This window comes from Thunnus thynnus, chromosome 12 (assembly GCF_963924715.1).
Source record: "Thunnus thynnus chromosome 12, fThuThy2.1, whole genome shotgun sequence".
Lineage (NCBI taxonomy): Eukaryota > Metazoa > Chordata > Actinopteri > Scombriformes > Scombridae > Thunnus > Thunnus thynnus.
Window position 1 is genome coordinate 33,268,203 of NC_089528.1, and position 18,941 is coordinate 33,287,143.

Consider the following 18,941-nt stretch of genomic DNA (forward strand, 5'->3'; position numbering starts at 1 on the left):
TCAGAGGAACTGATGTTTTGTTCAATGTAGCATCAAATCTGTCTTTCTGGAACTCTGCAGCATTTTCTCCTGTTCCAGAGAATCGTTGCAAAACGTACTTTGGGAAATCATTTACTTCTTGTTTGTACCAGAACAAATAGGGAGTTACACTGCTCTTATATTGACAGACAAGTGTAACTGTGTCTCCTTCAGTAGCAATGACATCTCCTGTTGGCTGGGTCACACTGTCTTGTCCTTTACACTCTGGGGAAGAACAGAACATGCAGAGGAAGAGATGAATCAATAAAGATGATTGATTAAAGGAGAACAATCAGCAGCTTTAAAGAGTTACCTTACAAACACTGACACATCTAGAATAGTCTGTTTTTATTGACTGCTGTCTGTCAGACTGAACCACATCTTGTTTTCTACAAAGTTATAAATGTTCCCTCTATGAAGGACATTAAAAGCACTTATAGCTCAGTTCTGTGTTAAAAACTGTTGAGAAAGGAAACACATTCTGTTTTCTGTCTTACCAAAGAAAAGAGCAGCGAGAATAATCCACAGCCAATGTTCCATCTGTACAACAAGGTTTAAATCAACAGGAGAAACTATCTGATGTTCAACATTCAGTCTGAGAATTGTTCTCTTCACAGCAGCAGTTATTATTGACAGAATGGTTGAACACAGTGCAGAAGTAGTGCACCGCCTACTTGATAATGTGGCCCTCTAGTGGAGGTAAAAAGTTCAGTACAACAGTGTGGAAAAAAGGCTTCCAGCAGCTTGTCAGTGTGTCAGCTTGTGTTTTTGTACAGAGACTGTGGGTTTGCTGTCACTGTGGGCCTCACAGCACAGTAGTACAGAGCAGAGTCTGTCACTGCAGCAGAGGAGATCTGCAGATCCATTTGGGTTTTATCTTCACTCACATTAAAAGACAGTCCAGGTACTGGATTTGATATTGGATCCCTTGTTCCTGTGTGAGAGATGAGGAATTCTGGTGGTTTTCCTGGATATTGTCGATACCAGAAGAAATAATCAGTGCCAGCAGCTTGTTTTGAGTATGTGTAGGACAGAGTGACAGTGCTGCCTTCTAAACTGTTCTCTTCATTGTTGACTGGAGTGAGTTCTTGACAGCTGACACCTAAAGGAAGAGATAACATGTTGTCAAAGATTCAATGAATGATTCAGAATTTAAAAAATACAAGAATGAAATGTAACATACCTGTCAGAATGACTAGAAACAGTAAAGAAAATACATAATAGTCCAATGCCAGCATGTTGAATGAAGGTAATGTTTGTGGTTTGTGTATTGAACTCTGCTGAATATATAGAAGTTCGTCTCTCTTCTATAGTTCAGTAACAGCTTAGCTCCTCCCTGAATCTCTCCGTCTCCTCTTAGATCTGTATTTTCACTTCTCTCAGTTACTCTTCCTCTACCTTCAACTCTGGAAACTCTGATGATCCACACAAACATCCAGCAAACAATCAAAGATGTTTTTTGTTTTGACTCCAATTTTTCCCCATAACTCATGTTTTGTCTTTTTTCTTTTCATTCACTTGTTCCTGAGAATGTTCATTTTAGCAAAACAACCAATATTTTATTCAGCTTATTAAAATGTATTCAGGATTTACTACTTTTTTGCACTCTTTTGCACATGGGTTTAAACAGACATATCACAACACAACAATATAACTGGGTCCTGTTGGAATGTCAGATTTTCATGTGCAGCATCATTTGTGTTTCTTCATGAAGCTTTAATGTTCTCCGGCTCGTCCTCCTGCTGTGGTCTGCTGAGAGTGTTGCTGATAGAAGGTCACAGTTATTCTAGTTAAGTATTAAACAATACCTGAAGACAACATGAAGTCAGTGACCATATCTCATTCACAATTGTTTCTTGAAAAGGTTGTATATCAACAATTACACATGTATCTGTCATATAACAACTTATGTGATGTTTACCAGTCTGGTTTTAGAGTTAACCACAGTACAGAAACTGCCCTGGTCAGAGTTGTGAATGATCTTAAAATTAGTTCCATAAAGTTTCTGTTCTGGTACTTCTCCACCTCAGCGCAGCCTTCGATACAGTTGACCATGAAATTCTTCTTAAGAGCTTTGAACACTGTTTAGGCCTTAGAGGCACTGTTCTTAACTCGTTTTCTTCTTATCTTACTGGTAGATCTTTCTCTGTTTCTGTTGGTAACTTTGAATCAGATGAAGTCAGCGTTCCATATGGAGTCCCTCAAGGGTCAGTTCCTGGTCCTCTACTGTTTAATCTGTATATGCTCCCACTTGGGTCCATCATTCAACAATACAACATATCATATCAGTCGTATGCTGACGACACACAGTTATACATATCTGTTTCTGCCAACCACCTTAACCCAGTGAATGATCTCATCCAGTGCTTTACTGATGTCAAATATTGGATGGCCAAAAATTTCTTACAACTAAATGAGGACAAAACAGAGATTCTTTTAGCAGGTCTGAAGGCTTTGAGGCACCAGATTCACTCTTTGTTAACTCCCCTGTTGGTAAAACCCTGTGAGCATGTCAAAAACTTGGGTGTGATTTTGGACGCTGATCTTAACTTTCAGAAGCACATATCCGATATCTCTAAGACTGCTTTTTATCATCTTAGAAATATATCCAAAGTTAGATCTTTCCTATCACAGTCAGATTCTGAAAAGTTGGTTCATGCATTAATTTCCAGTCAACTAGATTATTGTAATGGACTCTTTCCTGGACTGGCAAAGCAAGCGTGTAATAAACTCCAGCTTATTCAGAATGCTGCAGCCAGAGTATTAACCAAAACCAAAAGCTGTGAACAGAAAGAATTGAATTTAAAATACTTCTTATTGTTTTTAAAGCTATGAACAGTCTAGCTCCCTCCTACGTCATTGACATGCTCTCTGAATACACAGCAGACAGACCCCTGAGATCATCAAGTAAAGGTCTCCTCACTATACCAAGAATAAACTCTCAAGCTGACCTGTCACGTCTTCAGCTTGTACAAAATGCAGCAGCGAGGCTATTAACTAGGACTGGCCGCAGATCCCACATCACTCCTGTTTTAGCCTCACTGCATCGGCTGCCAGTGAAGCTCAGGATTGATTTCAAGATTCTCTTCATCACTTACAAGGCCTTACACGGTTTAGCTCCTGCCTATGTATCCGAACTACTAAGCCCGTATACTACCATGCGGTCAGTTAGGTCTTCCAACCAAAACCTGTTGGCCGTACCACGTGCCAAACTAAAAACCAAAGGTGACTGTGCTTTTGCTGCCCTGGCACCCAGACTTTGGAACAATCTCCCCACTTCCATCAGATCAGCTGAATCTGTTGACTGTTTCAAAAAAACACCTAAAAACCTCCTTTTTTTAAAATGGTTTTCTCATAACATTTGATAAATTCAAGTGTGTGCTCTGGGTGATGACTGTATGCTTGCTGTGTTCCTATGTGTGAGATGTCTGTATGTGTTCTTGAATGTGTCTTTCATGGTTTTTGTGTCCTATTTTCTTTGTGTCCCAACGTCACTGTAAAGCACTTTGTAACCTGTGTTAAAAAGGTGCTATATAAATAAAGTTTTACTTACTCACTTAATCAGCTCATGGTGCCTTCAGTCATTATGGTCCTACTCTCTGGAATTCTCTACCACATGAACTCAGGTCTGTTACAACAGTGTCTTCCTTTAAAAGCAGACTAAAAACATCTTTTTTCACAAGCTTTTAGTTAGTTTAAAGGGTAAAACCTTCATTTTATAATCAGTATTATTATTGTTATTTCTTTTTAATAATGATAATAATAATACCTTCTCACCCTATTCTCTTATTGCAATACCTTCTTACCTTCTAACTGTATATGTTGTCTTATATGTTTTTATATATGTAACATCTCCTTATTTTATGTTTTATCTTATATTTTATATATGTAATGTTAATGTAATGTTATAGGTTATTGTCATGTATGATCTTTACTTTTTTTGTTTTGTTTTGCTTTTGTTTTTAAGCACAATGAGTTTATGCCTGTTGTGTGAAATGTGCTATAAACATAACAGTTTATTTAATTTGACTTGACTCATAGTTCAAACAGTGGAGGCAGCAGACACCCTTGTTGAATGTCTAATGGAAACAGCTCATGATAAAAACTGACAGTATGAAACAAACATTCTCATATTTTCATTACATTCACTTTTTAACCCGACGAGTAACTTCAGGTTTTTGTTCAACACACAGTTTTATGTCACTTTATGTTTGATGGTGTCTTGTGTTTGAAGCATCATCCAGCAGGTTTGTCATTGATGTGGATTTGCTGCTCATGTGAATCCTCCCACAGTGTTTCATTAGCAGCTGTAACCACAGTGACTCTGATAAAACAGGAATTAGCAGAATCCATCTGATATGAAGCTGTGGTTTGAATACCACTTCTCTCCTCTTTGAAGAGTAGTCAGATATCTGTGTTCAGGTTTTTGTACAGCCTCTTCTACACTTTCTATCACTGTGTGTCTCGAGCACAGTAGTACAGAGCAGAGTCTGACACTGCAGCAGAGGAGATCTGCAGGTGGATTTGTTTTTCCTTCACTGAAATCCCCAGTCCAGAGATGGGAGCATTTAATGTTCTTCCAGTTCCTAAATGAGAGATGATGAACTCTGGTGGTTTTCCTGGATATTGTCGATACCAGTAAAAATGATCACTACCAGTTGGTTTTTTGTAGTAGTTGTAGGACAGAGTAACAGTGCTGCCTTCTAAACTGTTCTCTTCATTGTTGACTGGAGTGAGTTCTTGACAGCTGACATCTAAAGGAAGAGATAACTCTGTTATAACATGTTGTCAAAGATTCAATGAATGATTCAGAATTTAAAAAATACAGGAATGAATTCTAACATACCTGTTAGAATTACAAGAAAAAACACAGGAAATACATAATAGTCCAATGCCAGCATGTTGAATGAAGGTAATGTTTGTGGTTTGTGTATTGAACTCTGCTGAATATGGAAGTTCGTCTCTCTTCTATAGTTCAGTAACAGCTTAGCTCCTCCCTGAATCTCTCCGTCTCCTCTTAGATCTGTATTTTCACTTCTCTTAGTTACTCTTCCTCCTCGTTAACAGACTGGTTACATTTATAACTGGAGTTGCAGAAAGGTAGCTGACCACCTTCTCAGGCTTTACAAACACAAAAAGGACCTGATTGTTTGCTTCAAACGTGGAGACGACATTATTTCATCACTATTCAACTTAACTCAGCTGATGATGAAAGTAAAACACAGCATCAAATATTATACCCAGACTATGAGCAGTAAGATTAACATCAACAGACAGTTTCAGCAGGATTTACTTTACTTACTTAGACCACTTTCCACACATATTCCACTGCAGCTTGTATATTATGTAACAATATGATAACCATGTTATTCATATACTGAATATTTTACTCAAATATATTGTTCACATTATTAAAACAGTTTTGTATTTGGGCAGTTATGAAGAGTGCCTCATAAAAATAGTTCATTCACAGAGTTTAATGTGAACTCTATTAGATATCAGAGGATTTGCTGTAACACTCAGTTATGATGTTATTGTTTATATAAATAATACATGTTTTATCTGTAGTGTTTCATTTCCTGATGTTTTTATCACCACTACAAGAAATCTAGACTGTTTGATAAGAAACCACTGAAGTTTAACAGTTTCAGTGCTAAAGATAAAAAGTTGAAAGCGCTCTCTCTTACTCCAATGTATCATTTTCAACAACCAAACTAATAGTTTACATCTTGATCGTTTCAAAAATCGCCCGTTAGCAAGAGTGTAAAACTTTAGTTTCACTGTATTAAAATAAAAAAATAAAATTTCTGGACCGAAACCTTCAGGTTGTGTGAACCAGTTTCAGTTTGAAGGATAAACAGCAGCAGAGAGAAAGAGAGAGAGAGAGAGAGAGAGAGAGAGAGAGAGAGAGAGAGAGAGAGAGAGAGAGAGGGGACACCTTTAGTGGATGTTCCTCAAAAATTTGTTGTTTAATATCCTTAAAGTTTAACAGTGTGTGACTCCCTCTAGTGGATGTTGTGGAGTATTCTGTTGTCTTTGCTCCAAAGGTTTTTGTACAGAGTTTTGGTGTTTCCTGTCACTGTGGGCTGCAGAGCACAGTAGTACACAGCAGAGTCAGACACTGCAGCAGAGGAGATCTGCAGATCAACTCGCTTTGTCTTCAGTTCAACAGTCAGTCGAGGGTCTGCAGGTTTTGCATTCACCACAGTAGGAGATGTTGTATCAGTGATCAGGAGAAGGAACTGAGGAGCTGATCCAGGATCTTTTCGATACCACTGGAGATTATTAGCTTTAACTGAATAGTTACAGGACAGAGTAACACTACGGCCCTCTGATGAAAACACTTCAGCACTGCTGGCAGTAATATCATCTTCCAAGGTGTTACCTAGTGAAGGAAACATGTTGTATTAAAGTTCTGTTCCAGAGTCAAATATCCATCATTTGGAAAATATCACACAATGACAAAAACATACGTACCTACAAGAGCTGAAAACAGTAAAATGACAGCCAGTGTTTCCATGGTTACACAAGTGAAATGTGCTGTAAGTGAAGTTGTTGAGTTTGAATAAGTGTTGAGTGGTTTTGTGAGTTGTGTTTGGTCTGATGTTCACAGCTGGAATCAAACAGCTCTCTGCCATGCAGCCACCTCTGCAGTCAGTAGGAGGAGACTCATGTGTCAAATGACATTCATTTGTAAAACTCTTCATCACAACTGTGTCTCATGACGGAAAAGAATCTAGACTGTTTGATAAGAAACCACTGAAGTTTAACAGTGTGTGACTCCCTCCAGTGGATGTTGTGGAGTATTCTGTTGTCTTTGCTCCAAAGGTTTTTGTACAGAGTTTTGGTGTTTCCTGTCACTGCCACAAAAAAACCTTGCAAACACAAACTAAAATGAAACACACAGCAGTGAAAACAACATCAATAAATCCAAAAAAGCAGCATCATATAAAATAGGGTTAAAATAGTAAATAGAAGTATAAAATTATCATCAGTCCAAACTTGATTTGAATGAAGCAATCAGAGGGAATGAGCCACTTTGAAAAGGTGCGTTTTGAGACGGGATTTGAAGGTTGGGAGAGAATCAGTGTTGTGTATGTCTGGGAGACAGAGGTCCAGAGGTGAGGGGCAGCACAGCTGAAGGCTCTGGACCCCATGGTTGTCAAGCAGGCAGGAGGTGTAGTGAGGAGAATGGCAGAGGATGATCTGAGAGTACAGGAGGGTGTGAAGGTGTGAAGGAGGTCAGAGAGATACAGAGGTGCTAACTTATGAAGGGCCTTGAAGGTGAGAAGCAGAATCTTAAAGTCAATACGGTGTTTAACAGGAAGCCAGTATAGTTGCTGGAGAACAGAGGTGAAATGTTCTTTGGAAGAGGTTCTGGTAATGATACAGGCAGCAGAATCTTGAACCAGTTGAAGTTTATGGAGGAACTTGTGAGGAAGACCAGAAAGGATAGAGTTGAAGTAATCGATACAGGATGTAATCAGAGCATGAGTGAGAATGGCGGCACTGTTGGATGTAAGAGACAGACAGAGATGAGAGATATTGTGTAAGTGGAAGTCAGCAGACAGGGTGATATTATTGATGTGTGGCTCAAAGGATAATGTGCTGTCAAGGATGACGCCCAGACTCTTAACCTGGGGGGAAGGGGTGACTGTGGAATAATCAATAGTCAGTGAAAAACTGGTGAGTTTGGATAAAGTAGATTTTGTACCCACAAGGAGAATCTCTGTTTTATCACTGTTAAGTTGGAGGAAATTATGTGAAAGCCAGGATTTGATTTCCAGCAGGCAAGTGGAAGAGGAAGAGGATGCAAGAGTGGAAGTAGGTTTGGTAGACAGGTAGAGCTGGGTGTCATCCGCATAGCAGCGGGACAGTATTCCAAATTTTCTGAGAATATGGCCAAGTGGTAAGAGATGAATGATAAAATGAAGGAGGCCCAAGACAGAGCCCTGAGGAACACCGCTAATAACAGGGAAGGACTGGGATGACCTTGTTCAGGTCGTCCATGGAAGAGGTTTTTTGGTCATTTATTTATGTGTCTTGTTTTGTTTATTTTTAGTTTCCAGAGGGATCACCTATATTTCACAGCTGCTACACTCCAGAAGGATAAAACGGTGGACAGAAAGGTAAGAAATACTTCATCTACATATTTAATATCCCACAACTTTGGGTAAAGATGAAGATGAATTCCCTGTTTTTCTATATTAAACATCCTTGTAACAGTCTTTTCTGCTGACGTTCTTATCCAGAACAGCTCATGAGAGGCTTGAAAACCTGGAAACAGTGAAAGTTTGTGTCTTTTCTGTCCTGGTTTACATAACTTAAAACTTTTATCAGGTAGATAATAGTAAAACACTGACAACTGACAGTTCTTATGTCAACAAATGTAAATACCTGAAGACAACATGAAGTCAGTGACCATATCTCATTCACACTCGTAGTTCAAACAGTGGAGGCAGCAGACACCCTTGTTGAATGTCTAATGGAAACAGCTCATGATAAAAACTGACAGTATGAAACAAACATTCTCATATTTTCATTACATTCACTTTTTAACCCGACGAGTAACTTCAAGTTTTTGTTCAACACACAGTTTTATGTCACTTTATGTTTGATGGTGTCTTGTGTTTGAAGCATCATCCAGCTGGTTTGTCATTGATGTGGATTTGCTGCTCATGTGAATCCTCCCACAGTGTTTCATTAGCAGCTGTAACCACAGTGACTCTGATAAAACAGGAATTAGCAGAATCCATCTGATATGAAGCTGTGGTTTGAATACCACTTCCCTCCTCTTTGAAGAGTAGTCAGATATCTGTGTTCAGGTTTTTGTACAGCCTCTTCTACACTTTCTATCACTGTGGGTCTAGAGCACAGTAGTAGAGAGCTGTGTCTGCCAGGGTTAGACTTTGTATAGTCAGCTCAGTTGATGTAGCTGATGTTTGGGATTTATATCGATCATCAGGAATATATTGAGTTGTTCTCCCTTTTGCTCCTTTCCTGAGTATAAACTGAGGTGCCTGAAGGTCAGAATGATGTTTGTACCAGTAAAGGTCAACATGAGTATAAGTTGTCTTATAGGTACATGTGAGTGTGACAGATTCTCCTTCTCTTCTACTAACTTCATCTTTTACAGGAGAGATTTGTTGTCCAGCTATTAGTCCTGGAAAAAGTAGAGAAAATGAAGCCATTAGACTAACATTGTTCATGAGGCTGAGAGGAGAAGACAGTGGAAAATGTCAACTGTACAGTGTTACTCTGTGGACACAAACTGATCAACTGTTCATTTGACTGATTTCTATAGAAATCATCTTCCAAGGTGTTACCTAGTGAAGGAAACATGCTGTATTAAAGTTCTGTTCCAGAGTCAAATATCCATCATTTGGAAAATATCACACAATGACAAAAACATACGTACCTACAAGAGCTGAAAACAGTAAAATGACAGCCAGTGTTTCCATGGTTACACAAGTGAAATGTGCTGTAAGTGAATGTTGAGTTTGAATAAGTGTTGAGTGGTTTTGTGAGTTGTGTTTGGTCTGATGTTCACAGCTGGAATCAAACAGCTCTCTGCCATGCAGCCACCTCTGCAGTCAGTAGGAGGAGACTCATATGTCAAATGACATTCATTTGTAAAACTCTTCATCACAACTGTGTCTCATGAGGGAAAAGAATCTAGACTGTTTGATAAGAAACCGCTGAAGTTTAACAGTGTGTGACTCCCTCTAGTGGATGTTGTGGAGTATTCTGTTGTCTTTGCTCCAAAGGTTTTTGTACAGAGTTTTGGTGTTTCCTGTCACTGTGGGCTGCAGAGCACAGTAGTACACAGCAGAGTCAGACACTGCAGCAGAGGAGATCTGCAGATCCATTTGGGTTTTGCCTTCACTCACTTTAAAAGACAGTCTAGGTACTGCAGCTGATAGTGGATTTCCTGTGCCATAATGAGAAATAAGGAATTCTGGTGGTTTTCCTGGATATTGTCGATACCAGAAGAATCGATCAGAACCAGTTGCTGGTCTGGAGTATGTGTAGGACAGAGTAACAGTGCTGCCTTCTAAACTGTTCTCTTCATTGTTGACTGGAGTGAGTTCTTCACAGCTGACACCTAAAGGAAGAGATAACTCTGTTATAACATGTTGTCTCAGTAAATGAATCACATCCAGATACTATTAGTATTCAACTTTTATAAAATACAGAATCTAACATACCTGCAAGAATGGCCAGAAATAGTAAGTAAAATACGTAGTATTGAAAAGCCAGCATGTTGAATGAAGGTAATGTTTGTGGTTTGTGTATTGAACTCTGCTGAATATGGAAGTTCGTCTCTCTTCTATAGTTCAGTAACAGCTTAGCTCCTCCCTGAATGTCTCCGTCTCTTTGTAGTTCTGTATTTATAGTTCTCTCTGTTAGGAAAGACAAGTTTATTTGTGAAGCACATTTCAACAACAAGGCAATTCAAAGTGCTTTACATAGAGCATAAAAGGCATCAAGACAGAATATAAAAGCAACACAAGTAAAAAGACATTTAAATACAATAAAAAGTGTTAAATTTGGAAATAAAAAGAAGGTAAAAAAGAATAAGACAGATAAAACAGGAGAATAAAAGTTACAGTGCAGTGTAAAATATTGACCCTTAAATTTGGTTTAATAAAACTCAAACAGAAAAGTCTTCAGCTGCGATTTAAAAGAACTGAGAGTTGCAGCAGATCTGCAGTTTTCTGGGAGTTTGTTCAGATATGTGGAGCATAAAAACTGAACGCTGCTTCTCCATGTTTAGTTTTGACTCTGGGGACAGAAAGCAGACCTGATCCAGACGACCTGAGAGGTCTGGATGGTTCATAATGAAGCAGCAGATCAGAAATGTATTTTAAACCATTCAGTGCTTTATGAACATATAGCAGTATTTTGACATCAGTTGTTTGACAGACAGGAAGCCAGTGTAAAGATCCAAGAACTGGACTGATATGATCCACTTTCTTGGTCTTAGTGAGGACTCGAGCAGCAGCGTCTGGATCAGCTGCAGCTGTCTGATTGTTTTTTAGGGAGACCTGTGAAGACAGCGTTACAGTAGTCGAGTCTACTGAAGATAAATACATGGACAAGTTTTTCCAAATCCTGCTGAGACATAAGTCCTTTAATTCTTGATATATTCTTCAGGTGATAGTAGGCTGACTTTGTAATTGTCTTAATGTGGCTGTTGAAATTCAGGTCTGAGTCCATGACTACACCAAGATTTCTGGCTTGGTTTGTAGTTTTTAACATTATCGATTGAAGCTGAGTGCTGACTTTTAAACGTTCTTCCTTGGCTCCAAAAACAATTACTTCAGTTTTATCTTTGTTTAATTGAAGAAAATTCTGGCACATCCAATCAGTGATTTGTTCAGTGCACTTACTCAGTGCTTGTATTGGACCATAGTCCCCTGGTGATATGGTTATGTAAATTTGTGTATCATCTGCATAACTAGTAACATATTTAGTTGTTTTCCATAACCTGAGCTAGTGGCAGCATGTAGATGTTGAAGAGAAGAGGACCCAGAATGGAGCCTTGAACACACAAACACTGACACACTACATCAGTATCTGCAGTAATACTCAGGTGATTCATCAGATCAAGTATCTGCCATGATGAGACCAATCTACATGTAATACAGTCTCTTCTTCCATGTCATTATAACATTTCAGTGTTTTCACTACCAGTTATATTCATTCAGTCACGTCAGCAATCCATGACCTCATGTGACCTCATGTTGAAGTCGTTCCAATGAGTTTCAAGCAGTGGGGTGCACAGATTTGAATGTGGGAAAAAGAGAGCACTGCTATGGGATCAGTACTCTGCATCAGCAGATACTCTGAGCTGAGAGACAGGAATCCTTATCAAGAGAGAAAGAGTCGGACCCATTCATCCCTTCTGTTACACTTCTTTGATTCAACTGTGGAAATGACACTGATGCTGCAGTCACCATCATAATCCAGGTTTCACACATGTTGGATACAGATGAGTCTTTTGTAGGGCTGAGTCAAAAATGTGAAGATTCAAACCACTGAAGTTTAACAGTGTGTGACTCCCTCTAGTGGATGTTGTGGAGTATTCTGTTGTCTTTGCTCCAAAGGTTTTTGTACAGAGTTTTGGTGTTTCCTGTCACTGTGGGCCTCACAGCACAGTAGTACACAGCAGAGTCAGACACTGCGGCAGAGGAGATCTGCAGTTTGACTCCACGCTTGTCTTCAAACAGTCCAGTAAAGAATCTTGTTTCTGACTTCAGAGAGTCTGCTGGTCTTGTTTTGTTCAGTCCTGAGATGTACATGAGGAACTCTGGTGGTTTTCCTGGATATTGTCGGTACCAGAAGAAATGGTCAAAGTTATCAGCTTGTTTGGAGTAGTTGTAGGACAGAGTAACAGTGCTGCCTTCTAAACTGTTCTCTTCATTGTTGACTGGAGTGAGTTCTTGACAGCTGACACCTAAAGGAAGAGATAACTCTGTTATAACATGTTGTCAAAGACTTATAACATGGATACATACAACTTCATGCTCAGTTTTCAATCAAACATCAATAGAAGTAAATATGAAGTGTGTCACCTACCTGTTAGTGTGATCAGAAACAAAGTTGAAAACAGACTTAATTGCATTGACACCATCTTGAAGATAAGAAGAAACTGTCTGTGTTGTTTAGTATGAAACACCACAGTGAAAGTTTGTGTCTTTCTGTACTTCAGTGACAGTTTTGCTCCTCCCTTAATCTCCTCCTCCCTGCTCTCACAGCTCTGACTAATAATGTGTTCAATGTGCTTTATATCACATTATACTGATTAGCTCATAGCTAATAGCATCGCACTGATTGACAGCTGACAGTTTTACCACATGGAGTTAATGACTGTGTTGTATATTGATTGAGTCCTTTAGGATAAAACAGCAGTGAGGAGAAAGTGGACCCTTGGTGGGAGCCTCTCAGCTGTTAGTGTTGTTGTCAGAAGAGTTACTGTGTGATACTCTCTCATTGATGTGAACCATACTTCATAGCTATCAGGACAGTCTACATCATTCTTCTATCTTTCTGCCTTCATTGTTCTTTCATTTTTCTCACCAGTGAAAAGAATCTCGACTGTTTGGTAACAAACCACTGAAGTTTAACAGTGTGTGACTCCCTCTAGTGGAGTGAGTTCTTCACAGCTGACACCTAAAGGAAGAGATAACTTGATGTTAAACACAAAGTTAAAATCAGATTATCTGCTCCACAAGTTTCTCACATTGTTAAAGACATTTATTATTCCTGTATTGTTTCACCTCCCTTTTAGTACGGTCACAAAAAACAACAAAATATCACAACAATGCAGTGACAACATCTGACAGACAGTATCTGTGTTTAGTGGTTCAGGTATCGACTGCCTCTGACAACGGGAGTCTTCTTCTGTTCTCTTCCTCTGTGAGTCGCCCCTCCCTCCACCTATTCCTCCTCTCATGCCAATGTTATAAGCACCAAGACAAGACCTCTACATCTGTCTCTCTGTATATGTATGTATCTGTTTATTTGTTTGTTTGTAGCCCACAAAGATAAACCCGTTACTATGTCATCGTTCTCCAGACTAAATGTATTAAACTGCTGAATAATTAGAGACTCAAAACTCATCATGCACGAAGGAAACTAGGAATCTCACATGAGACATTGTGGGACACTTTAATTAATATTCATGTTTGCATAAATCTTGGTATACATATGAACTACATTTTAATATAAAAATAGTACATTTAGATAATAAATATATATTCTGACTATTGAACTGTATGTAGAGTATTTTAACTAACGTGCATATCCTGCACCATGGTAACACACTGTGAACCAGTCCTTCCACTGAACACACAGACAAAACTGATATCTATTCTACATCTAACTGCAGGTGAGACGCAAACAAGTTGAACTCCCAAAGAGTCAAAGTAACAGAGTGTTACTGAGCTTAGTGAGTGTAATGTAATTAGTGAGAGTAAAGTTGTAATCCCTTACACTTCAAGGTAGTGAAAAACAGTCTTCACATTCCTATAACATGAAACATGAAACTCACCTCAACAACCACAAATATGTAGAACCCACCTGGGTGATGCACAGCAGCCATTTTCACCAGAACGCTCACCACACATCATCTTGAGGTGGAGAGGAAGGGAATCATTGAGCCAGTTACACTGGGGGATGATCAGGTGGCCAGATGGAAAGAGTCAGGTTGGGAATTTTACCAGGAAACTGGGGTCACATGGGAGCTTTAACGACCACAGTGAGTCAGGACTTCAGTTTAACGTCTCATCTGAAGGACAGCGTCTCCTACAGCACAGTGTCCCGTTACTGCACTGGGGTAGCAGGATTTATTAGAACCAGAGGGAAGACTGGCCCCTACTGGTCCACCAACACCACTTCCAGCAGCAACTTAGCTTTTCCAGGAGGTCTCCCATCAAAGTACTAACCAAACTCACGCCTGCTTAGCTTCAGTCATTCAGCAGAAACAGGGTACATGTTGGTATGGCTGCTGAATGCTCAGTCTTACCGCCCAAAACTTATAAATACACACATGTAATATTAATAACCTGATCAGATATCAAATAAACCATGTTGGATTTCCAAAAAGTCTTCCAGATTAAACACCAGGATACATCGTAGGTCCATGCCCTCCAGAATGACACATAAGTATTTTTTTAAAGTCACTATAAGGACAAAATTGTTGTTTCAAAAATCAAACCTTTTTATGATGTGATCACACGATGGTTAAGGTTTGATTAGGTTAGGGCACTAAAACAACTTGGATAGGGAAACGTTGTACTTTGTTTTAAAAAATACTAGTTGGTAAAATACTCTGACTCTTTTAAACCTGCTGCTGCCTCTTTATTCGTCTTTGAATAAATAAATGTTTTACATCTGCTGCAGACTCACTTTCTTCCTGAACATATAAAAGGTTCATTTTTGTGAACCTGCTGCTGCTCCTTTAATATTTCTATTATAAACTGAGAATGAATATTTGAAAAACTGATTTTTTGTTTTCTTTTTAGAATTTATTTCCTCTTGAATATAAATTGATAATTTTGTGTCTTTTGGTGCTCTGCAGCTGTCAGAGGTCAGATGTAAAGATGGTGGAGTTGTTGTGGAAGCTTCAGTTTTTATGAATCAGCTGATTCTAAAGCTTCAGCTGTTAAAGTGATTCTGTTGAGTTTTTCATGTGTGAAGATATAAACGAGCAGTGATTTCAGAGTTTTAATGCTTCAGTGTGTATTTGGGGTGAAGCTCAACATGTTGTCAAGGATAGTGAACAATGGAAGGAGCTGATTGTGACCTGATGGCCAACAGGGAACAAAGAGGATGAAGTCAGTCAGTCAGTGTCCATTTATAAATACCTGAAGACAACATGAAGTCAGTGACCATATCTCATTCACACTCGTAGTTCAAACAGTGGAGGCAGCAGACACCCTTGTTGAATGTCTAATGGAAACAGCTCATGATAAAAACTGACAGTATGAAACAAACATTCTCATGTTTTCATTACATTCACTTTTCAACCCGACGAGTAACTTCAGGTTTTTGTTCAACACACAGTTTTATGTCACTTTATGTTTGATGGTGTCTTGTGTTTGAAGCATCATCCAGCTGGTTTGTCATTGATGTGGATTTGCTGCTCATGTGAATCCTCCCACAGTGTTTCATTAGCAGCTGTAACCACAGTGACTCTGATAAAACAGGAATTAGCAGAATCCATCTGATATGAAGCTGTGGTTTGAATACCACTTCCCTCCTCTTTGAAGAGTAGTCAGATATCTGTGTTCAGGTTTTTGTACAGCCTCTTCTACACTTCCTATCACTGTGTGTCTAGAGCACAGTAGTAGAGAGCAGAGTCTGCCAGGGTTAGACTCTGTATGGTCAGCTCAGTTGATGTAGCTGATGTTTCGGATTTATATCGTTCATCAGGAATATATTCTCGGTGACTCTGTGATCCTCTTCCTTTCCAGAGTATAAACTGAGGTGCCTGAAGGTCAGAATGATGTTTGTACCAGTAAAGGCCAACACGAGTCTCGGTTGTATCATAGGTACATGTGAGTGTGACAGATTCTCCTTCTCTTCCACTGACTTCATCTTGTTCAGGAGAGATTGTGTCTCCAGCTATTAGTCCTGGAAAAAGTAGAGAAAATGAAGCCATTAGACTAACATTGTTCATGAGGCTGAGAGGAGAAGACAGTGGAAAATGTCAACTGTACAGTGTTACTCTGTGGACACAAACTGATCAACTGTTCATTTGACTGATTTCTATAGAAATCATCTTCCAAGGTGTTACCTAGTGAAGGAAACATGTTGTATTAAAGTTCTGTTCCAGAGTCAAATATCCATCATTTGGAAAATATCACACAATGACAAAAACATACGTACCTACAAGACCTGAAAACAGTAAAATGACAGCCAGTGTTTCCATGGTTACACAAGTGAAATGCTGTAAGTGAATGTTGAGTTTGAATAAGTGTTGAGTGGTTTTGTGAGTTGTGTTTGGTCTGATGTTCACAGCTGGAATCAAACAGCTCTTTGCCATGCAGCCACCTCTGCAGTCAGTAGGAGGAGACTCATATGTCAAATGACATTCATTTGTAAAACTCTTCATCACAACTGTGTCTCATGAGGGAAAAGAATCTAGACTGTTTTATAAGAAACCACTGAAGTTTAACAGTGTGTGACTCCCTCTAGTGGATGTTGTGGAGTATTCTGTTGTCTTTGCTCCAAAGGTTTTTGTACAGAGTTTTGGTGTTTCCTGTCACTGTGGGCTGCAGAGCACAGTAGTACACAGCAGAGTCAGACACTGCAGCAGAGGAGATCTGCAGATGGATTTGTTTTTCCTTCACTGTAATCTCCAGTCCAGAAATGGGAGCCTTTAATATCTTTCCAGTTCCTACATGAGAGATGATGAACTCTGGTGGTTTTCCTGGATATTGTCGATACCAGAAGAAATAATCACTAGATTTAAGTTTTGGGTATTTATAGGACAGAGTAACAGTGCTGCCCTCCAAACTGTTCTCTTCATTCTTGACTGCAGTGAGTTCTTCACAGCTGACACCTACATGAAAATATTTAAATCCAGAAGTTAGTGAACAAATTTACATTTTCTTGGGCTTCTTGTTCTGTGCTTCAGTAACTATGTAGCTGTTTTAATTACATTATCAGATATGAATGTTCTTGCCATTGAATTCAACTAATTAATAAAATGAATAAAATGTGACTTACCAGTGAATATACAGAGGAGCAGAGCTGGCACTAAAAGCAACATGTTCAAAGATAAACAGCTCAGTAATCCTCAAAGTCAACTTACTGAAGTCTGCTTACTTTCTGATGGGGACAGCTGGGCTTCTCCCATCTGTAGAGGAAGCCCCTCCTCCCTTAATGACATCACTGTGACATCACTGATCCCAGTAAGGAGGATGTGTATACTGACATCCTACCAGTTATATCACCATCGCAGGACTCTTTCTCTTCTATTATGTCTTCATTGTCAACATAAAAACTTTGCCTGGAGCAGCTTTTACATGACTGATCTGTTGTCATGTGAAACTACAGAAGCATCAAAAATCTGTCAGGTTGTGTTTGACTTTGAGTTTTGGTGTTTTCTGTCACTGTGGGCTGCAGAGTCAGACTGGGAACAAAATTCTGCCCTGGCAATTCTCATCTGGACCGGCAACATTTATCCCCAACAAACACACTTATGAGTTGCATAAAGCAATAACAGAGTATTTATAACATATACGCTGAGCAATAGATATCAAGTTAGAACCCAAACAACAGGTGTACTTACAGGGTTTCATAAAATAATATAATAAATAAATAAATAGCCAAGAAACAGCTTAGAGGACAAATCAGCAGCCCAAGAGGCGTATTTAGGATTTAATTCATTGATGATCTGGAATTGTGAGAACTATTAATAGTCAATCATCCAACATTGTGTTTGCAGCTGATCTGATGCAATTCACACATCAGGCTTAACAGTCAGGATTTCATGCTACCGACACTATTTAAACATTCACTCACTGGTATTGTCAGGCTGTGACAAGCAGCAGGCCTGCAGCCTAATGGAGTGGACCCAGTGTGACCAATCAGCTGACATCATTTAAAAAACAGCATAAGCAACAAATAGAATAGAATAGAATAGAATAGAATAGAATAGAATAGAACAGAATAGAATAGAATAGAATAGAATAGAATAGAACAGAATAGAATAGAATAGAATAGAACAGAATAGAATAGAATAGCATGTCCTACCTTAGGCGGTGAGAAGACGTCTCTTCTCTGCCATCCTGTCGATTACATCATTCCATCAGTGTCTAAAGCTATAAGAAAGTTTTATTCTGTAGCCATAAACATGAAGGCTTCTAAATGTAGTGCTCCGTAATCTATTCTTGATGAAGCTGCTCTTGCATGCTACTTGTGTAACAGAGAGCGTCAGGTTCAGAGTTCTGCTGTTAACACTGTCACTACATGAGCTAACGTTAGCAGTATCACCTGCTGGAGGTTATCATGCAGCTTTCACTCGTCCTCGGCAGCGTCCTCCTCTTCTTGCTCCTGCTCTCCACTGGACTCAGCCTGCTGCTCTTCTGTCCAGACTCTTCCTCCTCCTCCTCATTTGGCGATGGACTGTTAATGTTATCACTGCAGCTAGCCATGCTAACGCTACCAGGATTTTGGTCGGCAGTGGTATCGATATTTTGAATAAATGTATTAACTTAAAACATTTTGCAGCATCAGCCTCAAGATCTTTTTCTTTTTCTCTCTGACCTTTTCTGCTCCACCTTTTTGTTTTTTGGGACCTTCATCCATTTGTATCAGCTAGCGTTATTTTAGATTCAAACTCCCCTCTTTCCATCTTGATTTATTTCCTGCTGGACCTCTGACATTACATGGATGGACGCATCCAATTG

The 18,941-nt window shown here is 39.2% G+C and overlaps 1 protein-coding gene across 1 annotated transcript; it reads right to left on the bottom strand.

Moving 5' to 3' along the window:
- Positions 1–219: 219 nt before the first annotated feature.
- Positions 220–18,686, bottom strand: LOC137194883 (uncharacterized). The gene is made up of 5 exons (XM_067607058.1): positions 18,554–18,686; positions 12,174–12,478; positions 6,496–6,616; positions 6,099–6,403; positions 220–243 (listed from the first exon to the last, which is right to left on the bottom strand). The coding sequence occupies exons 1-5, from the start codon at positions 18,684–18,686 to the stop codon at positions 220–222; spliced, it is 888 nt and encodes a 295-aa protein (XP_067463159.1).
- Between the last annotated feature and the right edge of the window lie 255 nt (positions 18,687–18,941).